We start from the raw sequence: 14,011 nt of genomic DNA on the forward strand, positions 1-14,011 counted from the left end.
CACCCGCGTGGGAGACCTGGAAGAAGCTCCTGGCTTCGGATCGGTGCAATTCTGCCAGTGGTGGCCATTTGGGCAGTGAACCAGTATATGGAAGAGCTCTCTCTCTGCCTCTCCTTCTCTTTCTGTATAACTCTGAGTTTCAAATAAATAAATAAATCCTTTTTAAAAATTCCCTAATTTTTGACAGATGCTGTCATATAATAATCCCTGTTTGCAGTCTACTATACTAGATGTAGGTTCTTTGAATGAAAATATTAGGTAATTTAGCATACATTGTTAAAAGCATTGCAGCGAACAAAATCAAAAAACATTATCTTATAAATACTATTATGTAACATATTTTTATAAAATATAACTTCTATCATACATTTTTATCTTTTAAATAGCTTCCAATGCAAGAAGTCCAACTTCTGCATATCTTAAAGGAAATACAAATTATGACTATGGGCATTCTAAGAGACAAAATTATTCCAAAAGTACCTTAAGAAGTTCAAGTCCTGAACGAATAGCAGTATCGGGACTTACACCCTCCTCTTCATCATCTGCTGTCCCCTCTATGGATTTATTCATCAATTTTACAAGTGCACTATTAAAAGAAGAAAATATAAATTAGAAATATCACAAAACTAAAAGCTGTAATCTAATCTACATGAGTCAGATTTAATTAAGTTTCTCTACTTAACAGCATATTTTTTGTTTATCCCTTGAAAATACTTAATGTAGGGCTGGCAATGTAGTGTTCACAGGCTAAGCTGCAGCCTGAAATGCTGACATCCCATTTGGGTGTTGGTTCCAGTCCCAGCTGCTCCACTTCTGAGCTTCTGATCCAGCTCCCTGCTAATATGCCTGGGAAACCAGATGGCCCCAGTACTTAAAGCTCTGCACCCACGTGGGAGACCTGAATGAAGCACCTGTCTACAGCTGTGGCCATCTGGGGAGTGATCCAGCAGATAATAAGACCTCTCTCCCTCCCTCCCTCCCTCCCTCTCCCTCTAACTCTGCATCTCAAATAAGTAAATTAAAAAAAAAAAAGTATAATAACAAAACAAAAATTAAATGACAAAACACACTGGAAATACATAATACAATATAAGCAATTTACAATTCATTTCTATATGTAAGGAAGTTGTTTACAATTTTAAGATATAGAGGGCAATCATCATTCACAGGGAAATAGTTCAAACACCCTAGCCAATACAAAACCCTTGGTTGTTCAAGTACTCAAAGATATTATAAAGTGGGGTAGCCTTTGCATATAACCAATGCACATCCCTTAAATCAATTCTAGATTATTCATTGTATCTAATACAATGTACATGCTATGTAAAAAGCTCTTATATTATTTAGAAAATGACATTAGGGGCCAGCACTGTGGCGTAGTAGGTTAGGCTTCTGACTGAAGTGTTGGCTCCCCATGTGGGTACCAGTTCGAGTTCCAGCTGCTCCAATTATGATCCAGCTCTAAGCTGATGATCTGGGTGTATGGGCCCCTGTACCATGTGGGAGACCTGAAGGAGGCTCCTGGCTTTGGATCAGCCCAGCTCCAGCCAATGCGGCCATTCGAGGAGTGAATCAACAGATGGAGGACTTCTTTCTCTTGTCTCCCTCTGTAACTCTGCCTCTCAAATAAGTAAATATTTTTTTAAAAAGGCATTAAACAAAAGTCTATACATGTTTAGTACAGTTTTATATTTCCAAATATTTTCAATCTGCAGTTGGCTAAATCCACTGATACAGATCTCACAGATGATGATGGGCAAGTGCATTAACTTACTAAACTAAGAGGACATCATTTGAACTGACTTTGTATATAAAAAATATTCAAAAAACATATTTGGGTTAAATTGTTTCCCCTTGGTGTTATGCATGTATCTTTTAAAGATTTTTTTATTTTACTTGAAGTCAGAGATACATGAGAGAGGAGAGGCAGAGAGAGAGAGAGAGAGAGAGAAAGAGAGAGAGGTCTTCCATCTGATGGTTCACTCCCCAATTGGCTGCAATGGCTGAATTGTGCCGATCTGAAGCCAGGAGCCAGGAGCTTCTTCCAGGTCTCCCACGCAGTGCAGGGGCCCAAGGACTTGGGCCATCTTCTACTGCTATTTCAGGCCATAGCAGAGAGCTGGATAGGAAGTGGAGCAGCTGGGAATTGAACCAGCGCCCATATGGGATGCCGGCGCTTCAGGCCAGGGCGTTAACCTGCTGCGCCACAGCACCAGCCCCCAATAAAATATTTTTTAAAATGAGTTATTTATTTGAAAGAGTAACACAGAGAGGAACAGACAGAGAGAGGGAGAACAGATCTTTCATCTGCTAGTTTACCTCCCAAATACCTACCAACAGTCAGGTCTAGACTAAAGACAGGGGCCAGGAATTCCATCTGGGTCTCCCACATGGGTGACAGGAACCCAAATATTTGGGTCATCTGCTGCATCTCAGGTACACTAGTAGGAAGGTGGATCAGAAGTCCAGTGTAGCCAGGACTCAAACTGGCACCCAAATATGGGATGCAGGCATCCCAAAAGGCAAGTGATCTGCATCACAATGTCAGCCCCAATAAAAAATCTTTTAAAGTTTGAATTGGATGAGGATATTGAAATGTAATGGAATTTTAGCACTTTAATTAACTTCTCTTTAAAACTTTTAAGGGTCCGGTACTATGGCATCGCGGGTAAATTTGCCATCTATAGTGCCAGCATCCCATATGGGCGCTGGTTGAGTCCCAGCTGTTCTACTTCTGATCCAGCTCTTTGCTGGGCCATCTTCTACTGCTTTCCCAGGCCACAGCAGCTGCCCTTCTTCCTTCTCGGCTTCCTTAGGAATACTCCATCATTATCAATACTCCCCTTTCTCCATCTCAACATATCTTCTATTAGCTCTGTTCACACATATTTAAGATTCTTTCAGAAAAAAACAAAAAACAAAAAACAAACAAACAAACAAAAAAAAACCACAAGATTTCTTCAAGCCTACACACCTTCCATCATCTCAACTGTCTTCTTTTGATAGCTGAAGGGTATTTACATTGATTGTCCCCACAGCCAATTTATTTCATACCACAGAGCTTGGAAGTATGACAGACTATTTATTCTTTTGATTTTCTTGGATCTAAGTATAGTCAATTGTGTCCTAGTGGGCATCTGTTGAGATAGGTCAGTTAACTCCAGGCTTGAACAGCCTTGTCTGCCCAAATATTATAAAGGGAAGACTCCACTATGTCTTTTTTTAAATTTTTTTTCAAGATTTACTCACTGAAAGGCCAAGTTACAGAGAGAGAGGGAAAGGCAGAGACAGAGATGTCTTCATCTGCTGGTTTACTTCCCAGATGACCAGGAACCAGTTTTTTCCAGGTTTCTCACGTGGGTGCAGGGAACCAAGCACTTGGGCCATCTTCTGCTGCTTTCCCAGGAATATTAACAGGTATCTGGATTGTTATGGAGCAGCCAGGACTTGAGCTGGCATCCATATACAATGCCAGCACTCCAGGGGACAGCTTTACCCACTATGCCAAGTGCAGGCCCCTTCTATGTCTTTTTGACTTAATGGTATTCTGTTCTGGACACTATGATTTATTTCCTCTTCCTAATCAATGAATGCTATTTGGTACTTACTTCACTTCTTCATATGATTGATCCCTACATCTTTCAGTACCTCTGGCTCTCTGATACCACTCTTTTCTGACTTTTGACTTTTAAAAAAGACTTATTCAAAAGGCAGAATGACAGGAACGAGGGAACGGAAGAGAGAGAAGAGATATCTTCCATTTGCTGGTTCAGAAACATGCTTTGTAAATCTTTAATTCTCTGAATGGCCACAACAGCCAGAAATGGACGAGGCCAAGGCCTGGAACTCCTTTCTGGTTTGTCCCATGGGTAGAAGGGGCCCAAGTACTCGAGTCGTATTCTGTTTCTTTCCCAAGTGCATTAGCAGGAATCTGGATCAGATGCAGAGCAGTCAGGACTTGAACCAGCACTCTGATAAAGGATGCTATTTTTCTAAGTGATGGCTTAATCCATTGTGCTACAACACCAGCCCCTGAATTCTGACTTTTGACTGTCTTCTCAAAACATCTTAAAATGAGCTCCTCATCTTCTTCTGCCAGTCCCTTGTCAATTTTTCTCATGATGTAGTCCTCAAAGTTTTTCAGTTAATTTTATTCTCTTTCTCCTGGGTTTCAACCAATATAACCATTACAACAACTACCTAATTGTCAATTACCATCTTCATACCACTAACTAACTATAACATATATGTATTCATCTGCATAGGCAAACATCTTAGGGAAAAATGCTTGAGCAAAAGAAATTCTCAAATAAATTAGTTATTTTTAAAAGCAGATTTCTTTATTATATTTATTTGAAAGGCAGAGTGACAGAAGTGTTGGGGAGGGGGAAGGGGGAAGAAAGGAGAGAAAAAAAGAGAGGGAGAAAGACAGGGAGAGAAAGGGGTGCAGGGGACAGGAGAAGAAAGTAGAGCAGGGATATGTTTCATCTGTTACTTGACTCTCTAAATGCCAGAAACAGCAGGGCTGGATCAGATGGAAATTTTAGGAGCCAGGAATTTCATCCAGGTCTCCCACATGGTTGGCAGGGACCCAAGTAGGTGACCTATCACCTATTGCCTCTCACGGTGCATATTGGATTGAAAGTGGAGGAAGGGGGCTGGCCTTGTGGTGTAGTGAGTAAAGCCTCCACCTGCAATACTGACTTCCTATATGGGTGCCAATTCCAGTCCTCTTCCTATTCAGCTCCAGGCTAATGAGCCTGGGAAAGCAGCAGAGGATGGCACATGTGGTCTTCCAGAAGAAGCTCCGGTTGTTGCAGCCATCTGGGGAGTGAACCAGCAGATGGAAGATTCTCTCTCTCTCTCTCTCTCTCTCTAACTTTGCCTTTCAAATACATAAATCGAATCTTTAAGGGCAGTAAAAAATCAAAACCAAGCACCATGAGTTTTAATATTTCCTGTATCATCTGGAAAAAGAATCAATAAGTACAATAATAACCCAACACAGAAAGATAGACATCTTATTTACTGGAAAAGTAGTTAGTGTAAGAAAAATGGCACCCACAGAAGGATACAACAGAAAAGTCATAAAATCAAACTCAAATGTCTGAAACTGTTGGAAGTACTAACAAAAAATAGCTGTCAATTAACACCAATTATGCCAAGCCACTTGCTTTTTATGCTATCTCTAATTCTCATAATCATCCAAAGAGATGTAATATTAATGTTGAAAATTTGGATAATTAAGAGAGCTTCTTCCAAAACCACAAAGAATATTAATGTTTACAAACCAAAAACCTTTAATGACAACTGTTTTATTTTCAACATAATATTCTGTTTTCACATGGTAAGTGAGCAATGGTGTAAAATACCCATATAACTACAAAACATGATGTGATCAATAAATGTTTAAGAACCCTCAGAGGGAGGTTGACAGCTATATTGAACCACACTTTGTTCTGAGTTTTCTTCAATGAACAGGAGAAAGGTTAAAAATAAAAAAATAAATTTTTAAAAATAAAAAGCCATAAATAAAGCCAAAGATCATAAAATCAGCAGGTCTTCTTATAGTTGGAACATGTGTTCTTCTGCTATTAAAAAGAAGTATACAAAACAATATACAGGAAAAACATTTTTTTAAAGATCTCTTTACGGTCCCCAAATTTAAATTTACAACATCTTACCTTATGGCTTCTGAATCAATGTGCACAGGTGCAATTCTTTCCAACAGAAATTTGACCATCTCTAGAAAAGGATTTGTTGGCTGCTTAGGATTTGCAAGTTTCCGAGCTATTTCTCTCTACAAAAAGTAAAGAGTTTTATCATAAATATGATTTACTCTCATGCCTATAAAAAATAAAAATGATTACAGGAATAAAACACAAAGATGTAAAACCAACAGTAGCGAAAAAATGTTTTTCTGTTTTAGATCCTGAATAAAATTTAGACATTCATTGAGCAACCTTAGAAAAATCTGGACAGTGAAGAACATAAGCAGATGACGTGGTTTCTCTGTGGTTTTGACCTTTTGTCTGATGTTACTCCCATGAAATTTTTCTTTTTAAAAAATTTGACTGTTAACTGTTAATTTGTTTGAAAGGTGGGGCAGGGTGGGGGGAGAGGGAAACAAGAGAGAAAAAGAGAGACAGGGATTTTCGTTCCACTGGTTCACTCCTCAAAAGCCCACAACAGCTGAGGCTAGGTTAGGCCAAAGCCAGAAGCCAGGTACTCAATCCATGTCTTCTGTGTAAGCGGCAGGAACTCAAGTATTTAAGCCATTACTTGCAGCCTTCCAGGGTGTGCATTAGTAGGAATGGAGAGTGGAACCAGGACTCAAACCCAGGCATTGAACTGCAAAGGTCGGGGAACTGAATACAGGAGCCAAGAACTCAATCCAAGTCTCTGTGGCCATTGAGGAAGCTGGAGTGAGGGGGAAGAACCAGGAATCAAATTCAGATACTCTGATATTGGATGTGGGGATCTTAATGAGTATCTTAGTTGCTAGGCTTAATGCTCACCCCCCATGAAATGATTACTTAGTGTAACAACTGTTTTTAACACTCAACTGTTGAAAAAAAAAATTTACACTTTCATGAGAATGTTTTCTTGGTGTTAATTATTTCATAATTTGACAGAATACTTTGTTTTGCTTTAATCTATTTTAAGGGAGAATATTTATAAATGTATATTTGTAACTTTTTCAGTTTTGGTTTAACCATGCAATCTCTTAGAATCTTGTTAATTTGTAACCTAGACATAGAATTAGTGTATACGGTTTGATGGATTAAAAAAAAACTCTCAATTTAAAAAGATTATGGCATTATGTTAAACAGATCCTACAAACAAAGATATCATTGCAGGAAGTTTCTAAAGAAGGTAACAACTGTGACTGATTCCTCAAAAATATGATTGAGTATATAATGTGTTGGGCACTAAGAAAATTTATTGTAAAAGCATGTTTTTTAATTCAATAGTTCTGTTAAATAAATATGCATCTGGGCTGAGGAAATAATGTACATTAAATGTGCTTTCCAAACTATAATACAGAAACATATTAGTATATTTTAAAGGTGTTTCAGTGACAATGGCATCCCATATGGGCAACAGTTCATATCCTAGCTGTTCCACTTCCAACCTAGCTCCCTGCTAATGTGCCTGGAAAAGCAGCAGAAAATGGCCAAAGTGCTTGGGCCCCTGCACCCATGTGGGAGACCAGGAAGAAGCTCTTGGCTCCTGACTCTGGATCAGCCCAGTCCCAGCTGCTGTGGCCATTTAGGGAATGAATCAGCAGATGGAAGACATTCCCCTGCCAACTTTGCCTTTCAAATACATAAATTGAATCTTTTTAAGTAAGGCAGTAAAAACAAAAAAATGCTGAATTTCACTATCTTGAAATTAATCTTGGGGACCAGTGCTGTGGCACAGTGGATTAATACCCTGGCCTGAAAAAAAGAATATTAATCTTATTTTGTGAGGTATCTCAAAAAAGGAAATTTTTTCTCCTATAGTATCAAACATAATTTTTTAACATAAGATAAATACATCAGAGGCTGTCTAACAACAAAAATGACTATTGAAAAACTGCTAGCAAATGTATATTATCAGTACCTTGAAATAAATTACTAATAAATTGAAAAACTAGGTTTAAGGAAAGAAAGCACTATACATAGATATAGAAATAAGAAACAAATTCTAAGGGAAAAAGAATGCATAATTACTCAAACACAGCAACAGAACTATGTTAAATACACATTTACCTATATATATAAACAGAATACTACACAAAGAGCTTTTTGAAACGTATGCCTATATAACAATTTTCCATTGAGGAAATTTCTCACCACACAAGTACTTTGTGTATGTAAGATTTAAACTCTCATAACAATTATATTAATACATTTGTGTGATAATCTTAACTGATATTTGAGATAAGGAGCAAGCCACATCAATCTATGACAGGTAGGTAGCAACAAATAGTTTTCTGTACACAATCAAGGGGAAAAAAGCAATACATACCTCCAAAATATAAATGGAAACATTTAAGACTGACAAGAAGTCTTTTTTTTTATTTATATATTTATTTGAAAGTCAGAATTAGAGAGAGGGAGAGACAGTTCTTCCATCTGCTGGTTTACTTCCCAAATGGTGGAGGCTGGGCCAGGCTGAAGCCATTACCTTTATCCGGGTTTCCCACTTGGGCCATCCTCTGCTGCCTTCCTAGGTGCAGTAGCAGGGAGCTGGCTCAGAAGTGGAGCAGCTGGGACTCAAACCTGCACTTATATCAGATGCCGGAACTGCAGACAGTGGCTTAAAGTGCTATGCCATTGTGTGGCTTCTTAAAAATTTATATTTGGAAGTCAAGAATTACAGAGGGAGAGAAGAGACAAAGATCTTAATCTGCTGCTTCATTCCCCAGATGGCTGTCACAGCAGGGGTTGGGCCAGGCCGAAGCCAGAGCTCTCTCTGGGTCTCCCATGTGGGTGCATGGGCCCAAGACTTGGGCCATCCTGCACTGCTTTCCCAGGCGCATTAGGCAGGGAACTGGATCAGTAGTGGAGCAATAGGGACTTGTATGGGATGCTGGTGTTTCAGGCAGCAGCTTCACCTGTTATGCCACAGTGCCAGTACCAGCAACGTAAAGTATTATAGCTGAAAAGTAGTTGAGAAAGTTTCAACCAAAGCAATCCTTTCAGGAAGGACAATTGACCATTTTGCTTTTGTTTCTAAGAGTTCTTTCTGTATCCCTGATAATGTTTCATCAATTTCTCATAAAATCTATGCTATCATTGCATACAATTACTACTCATAATACATACTTACTAATTTACATAAGTTGGTTAGTATACTAAACACTGCTATGAAGTACAAAAGCAATAAAGAGCTTCTATTACTATAAGCTTATAATTTATTAAATCCAAGTATTATACAAACTAAAAAACAAGAGCTTCAAAAATACTATATTATCTCTTTTTAATTTAGTTGTTTTTTTTTTTTTTTTTTTTTTTTTTTTTTGACAGGCAGAGTGGACAGTGAGAGAGAGAGACAGAGAGAAAGGTCTTCCTTTGCCGTTGGTTCACCCTCCAATGGCCGCCGCGGCCGGCGCGCTGCGGCCGGCGCACCGCGCTGATCCGATGGCAGGAGCCAGGAGCCAGGTGCTTTTTCCTGGTCTCCCATGGGGTGCAGGGCCCAAGCACCTGGGCCATCCTCCACTGCACTCCCTGGCCACAGCAGAGAGCTGGCCTGGAAGAGGGGCAACCGGGACAGAATCCGGCGCCCCGACCGGGACTAGAACCCGGTGTGCTGGCACCGCTAGGCGGAGGATTAGCCTAGTGAGCCGCGGCGCCGGCCTTAATTTAGTTTTTTATTTGACAGGTAGAGTTATAGACATGAGAGAGAGAGAGAGAGAGAGAGAGAGAGAGAGAAAGGTCTTCCTTCCATTAATTCACTCCCCAAATGGCCGCTATGGCTGGCGCTGCGCCGATCCGAAGCCAGGAGCCAGGTGCTTCCTCCTGGTCTCCCATGCGGGTGCAGGAGCCCAAACACCGGGCAATCCTCCACTGCTCTCCTGGGCCACAGCAGAGAGCTGGACTGGAAGAGGGGCAGCTGGAACTACAACCTGGCGCCCATGTGGGATGCCAGCGCCGCAGGCGGAGGATTAACCAAGTGAGCCACAGCCCCAGCCCCATACTCTCTCTTCTTTGTACAATTTTCTATGCACAATTTTCACTGTTATTTCAATTAATAAAAGGGTGTTTGGTTTTTAAAAAGTACTTTTTCAGGGGTGGATATTTAGAATAGCTGTTAAGGCAGTGTTTTGAGACACTTGCATCTGGTATCAAAGTGCCTGAGTGTTTGGTCCTGGCCCCAGTCTGCATCCAGTATCCGGCTGATGCACACCCTGAGAGGCATTAGAAAATGGCTCAACTACCTGGGTCCCTTGCTACCTGCAGAGGAGACCTAGATTCAGTTCCTGGCTCCTGACTCCAACCTGGCCCAGTCCCAGCTGTTACAGGCATTTTTGGAGTAAACCAGCAAAGGACAGATCACTGTATCTGTCTCTCTGGCTTTCTAATAAATTAATTTTAAAAATTATTTGGAGAGGGTGCTGTAGCACAGCAAATTAAACCACAGCCTGTGCAGCCAACTCTGGCATTCCATATGAGCAGTGGTTAGAGTTCCAAATGGGCCACTTCAACCCAATTCCCTCCTAGTATTCCAGGAAAGCAGCAGAAGATGGCACCAGAGCTTGGGACCCTACCACCAACATAGACCCAGATGGAGTTCCTGTCTCCTGACTTCAGCCTGGCCTGGCACCAGCCATTGTGATCATGTGGGAAGTGAACCAACGGATGGAGGATCTCTCTCTTCCTGCTTTTCTCTCTGTAACTATGACTTTCAAATAAGTAATATAAATCTCATAAAATAATTATTTCATGTGCAAAGTAATCACTTATTAAAGTATGAGATAGAATAAGAGAAAACAGAACATCCTATAACTGTTACTAACTGGCATACTTTAGCACCTCTCTTCCCTCTCCCGCATGTCTTCTGTCTCCCCCAGCAGATAAATATGTGCTAATAAATACTGAGCAGGCCTGAATCTCAGCTTTCTCTCAACTGCTGGGAAGACTGTTTTATAAAATGCTGAGTAAATAAATAAATGAAGTGTTCTTTACCAATAGTTTCAAGAATAGTGCCTTTCCATAAAATAAGGAGTCCAAGAATAGAATGAGGACAAAAGTCTAAATAGAAATTTATCTATAAAAGGAATCACATATATGGCAATATTACTATTGCTGATTTACTGACAAGGACTTTGTCCATACTAATACAAAGGAGAAGAAAATGCATGCACAGACAACCATTTAGAAAATTCTTACCATTTACTCAAAGAATGTCTACTAAATACAAAGTACTTTATCATGCTCAATTCTTAGGACCAATCTCCCTGGGTTACTTCTCTAGATTTTTCCTGGGATGTGGCTGGAGAGTGAGTGGTAAGTAAAGAGAACTAAGTTGATCCACAGACACATACCTAAGTAATTCAGAGTGCACAATATTATTAAATTCACACAAAATACTTTGTGTAAAACAGGCTTTTAACGAAATATAAAGTTCTATAAGTAAATCTAGTAAAATGAATATAAAAGTATAATTCACTAACCACACAAACGTCTGCCTGTTTGCATGAACAGGTTGGGCTGATTAATAACTCCAACTGAGACCTCAGTTTCTCATCATCACCAAGAACCTGGTTAAATTTCTTCACAAAATCTTGTGCTTTGCCAGGGTCGGGCAAATTCTCTGTAAAAGAAACAATATCAGTTAAGAAAAACTACCCTACTATACTAAAATCAAATTATTTTAAAAAATTGCTGAGCCATTAAAAGCAAATCTGCCTAGTTGGTTATTAGAAATACAATTAAGACAAGAATTTTCTCTTATTGAGCAATAAATGATAGTTCTATTGGGCAAATTAAATTGTCTATTGTGATGTTTACTACATCTTAATGAGTGAATAAACAAACTTACTTGCTATGGTCATCAGTTTTCCAAACATAGCAGAACAGTTAGCTTCTGACTAGAATTTAAAACAGGAACAAAAGAACAATCAGTCATATGTACCAACAAATTTCTGTAAGAATGATCAGTACTCATTACTGCCTATTTTACATAGTTAAAATTAATCCATTACAGTAAACCTACCGACAGGAAAATGGCTTACCACATCTACATTTTAAGTTGATAGCAAAGAACCTGGAGTAGCAACAACTATTAAGTTAAGACAAATAAAGGAAAGTAAGTGTTAGCAGGAAAGTATTAAAAATTAAAAGAGTACATAAACTTTCATAGGAACATTATTTTGCTAAAAGATTGACTAAAAGATAAGCAATTAACAAATATAAAATTATCACATCAACACTTGATCTTAGCCAAAAGGCCGAGAAGTGATCAATTATCACATCAAAATTACAAGGAAGGTAAAATGCCACACAATATTCTCTAAAAAATGTGAATAAGAAATTTTTCTTCTGGAATATAGTTTTATTACTTTTTTTGTGGCTCATTACTTACATATCCTCAAATTATATTCCCCTCCAATTGTACTTCCCTTTCATCTTTCACAATGAATAATTACTTTATTCATAGTTTTCACTTATACCATGTTTGAATATTTTGGATGAGAAACTGCTAAGTTATAGCTCCATGGTTTCCCTGTTCTTGTTAACAGAGTTTTATGGCAATACAGACATGTTTCTTCATTTATACATTATCTATGACTGTTTTTACACAAGCAAAAGCATAAGTGAATATGTGAAACTATAAAAACAGGTAGCAGACATCTCTTATTTTTACTATCTGCTCATTAACAAAAGAAAAGATTGCCAGTCTCACTGGACTATTTAAGTTTCCTGGTTAAGAACATCTATTCAAATAAATACAGTGGAAAAGTGTATGAAAAGAATTTTTCTCCCACTTCCAAAAAACTTTTAGTAGAATTTATTGGTTAATTTCACATTGTCAGATTTATAACACTGATACTGATATCGACTCTATAGTGAAAGATTAAGAACCATGGAGTAAAAACAAATGATGTTTAATATAATTTTATCTTGAGATCTAATTCTAATTATTTGAAAATTGATAAAATATGTATAAACTCTTCTTATCTAAAATCTTAATATACAAAAACACCCCATTTCTTTGCCTGTGCTAGAAAAGAGTTTGTCAGGTTAATTATAAATATTCAGTTTGAGCAACTATAAAAATTAATTTTTATTTATTAATTTGAAAGGTAGAGTTTTATATATATATATAGAGAGAGACAGAGATTCTCCATCTGTTGATTCATTCCCCAAATGGCCACAACAGCCAGGGCTAAGCTGATCCAAAGCCAGGCGCTTCTCCCGGTACTCCCATGTGAATGAAGGGGTCACATGGGTACTTAGGCCATCTTGCACTGCTTTCCCAGGTGTATGGGCAGGGAGCTGGATAGGAAGTGGAGCAGTCGGGACTCGAACTAGTGCTCATATGGTATGCCAGTGCTGGAGGCGGCAGTTTTACCCTGTATGCCACAGTACAGGCTCCAGAAATTATGTTTAACACACATTGGGAATATCTGAGATATTATCCTTGCTTTATTATATAGCATTACACAAAAACTTATCAATTACTATAATAAACTATGAATTTAAACAAATAATGAACTTACTGTAGGCTGCTTGTGCAAATCTAACAGTTCACGTACATGACTCCGAAGCATGTTCTGACACTTCCACATTTCATTGAGAGCTCTGTAAATGAAGTTATGAACATGAAAAACATTACATAACAAATTTTGCAAATAATTCAACTTTTAACTTCACCTGATAAATGGTGTCTATGTATATATAAATATATATATATAGTACATATATATAATGGTATATATATGGTACATATATATATAATGGTATATATATATGGTACATAGAATATATATATTATCCCTCTATTTTAGCTTAAAATTTTAAGCAGAAAACTTATGCTAGGATTTAAGACAGTTTGGTATAATGTAAATAAAAGATTTCTTACAAGAAGAAATATTTGGGGCATTTAAAAGGAGGAATAGGATCTTGCTAGGTACATAACGGGATTCAAAGATGTTCAAAACAGAGGTAATCAGAAACTTCTGGTGCAAGGAGAGATGAATCATCAACAAAGTGCTTATCACATATTAACAATTTTAAAAAACATTTACATTCTTGGATCACAAGCTGTGAGTGGGGAACATACCAGAGACAAGGATCAAATCACAAAGGCCATTTAATGGCAGGGTAAGGGATACTTATAAAGGGCTATAGACTACATTAGAAAAATGAAATGTCTTAGAAATGATGTAGGTTCACAATGTCACATTTAAATTGACTTTGCTGGAATGGGCATTATGGCAGAGCAGGTTAATTTGCCACTTGGGACAACCACATCGTGTACTGGTATGCCAGTACCAGTCCCAGCCACTCCAGACTGA

General features: G+C 38.3%; 1 protein-coding gene across 4 annotated transcripts in view; it reads right to left on the reverse strand.

Moving 5' to 3' along the window:
• The window catches only part of PDS5A (PDS5 cohesin associated factor A), a 135,528-nt gene that overhangs the window by 49,062 nt on the left and 72,455 nt on the right, over positions 1-14,011 (reverse strand). For all 4 annotated transcript variants that reach the window (XM_008275183.4, XM_070068127.1, XM_008275201.4 and 1 more), the window contains 5 exons: positions 13,214-13,295; positions 11,533-11,581; positions 11,165-11,304; positions 5,685-5,800; positions 481-586 (listed from right to left, as the gene is read on the reverse strand). In XM_008275183.4, coding sequence (XP_008273405.1) covers positions 481-586; positions 5,685-5,800; positions 11,165-11,304; positions 11,533-11,581; positions 13,214-13,295 — 493 coding nt within the window. The remainder of the gene's footprint in view (positions 1-480; positions 587-5,684; positions 5,801-11,164; positions 11,305-11,532; positions 11,582-13,213; positions 13,296-14,011) is intronic.

Source organism: Oryctolagus cuniculus, chromosome 2, assembly GCF_964237555.1.
Source record: "Oryctolagus cuniculus chromosome 2, mOryCun1.1, whole genome shotgun sequence".
Lineage (NCBI taxonomy): Eukaryota > Metazoa > Chordata > Mammalia > Lagomorpha > Leporidae > Oryctolagus > Oryctolagus cuniculus.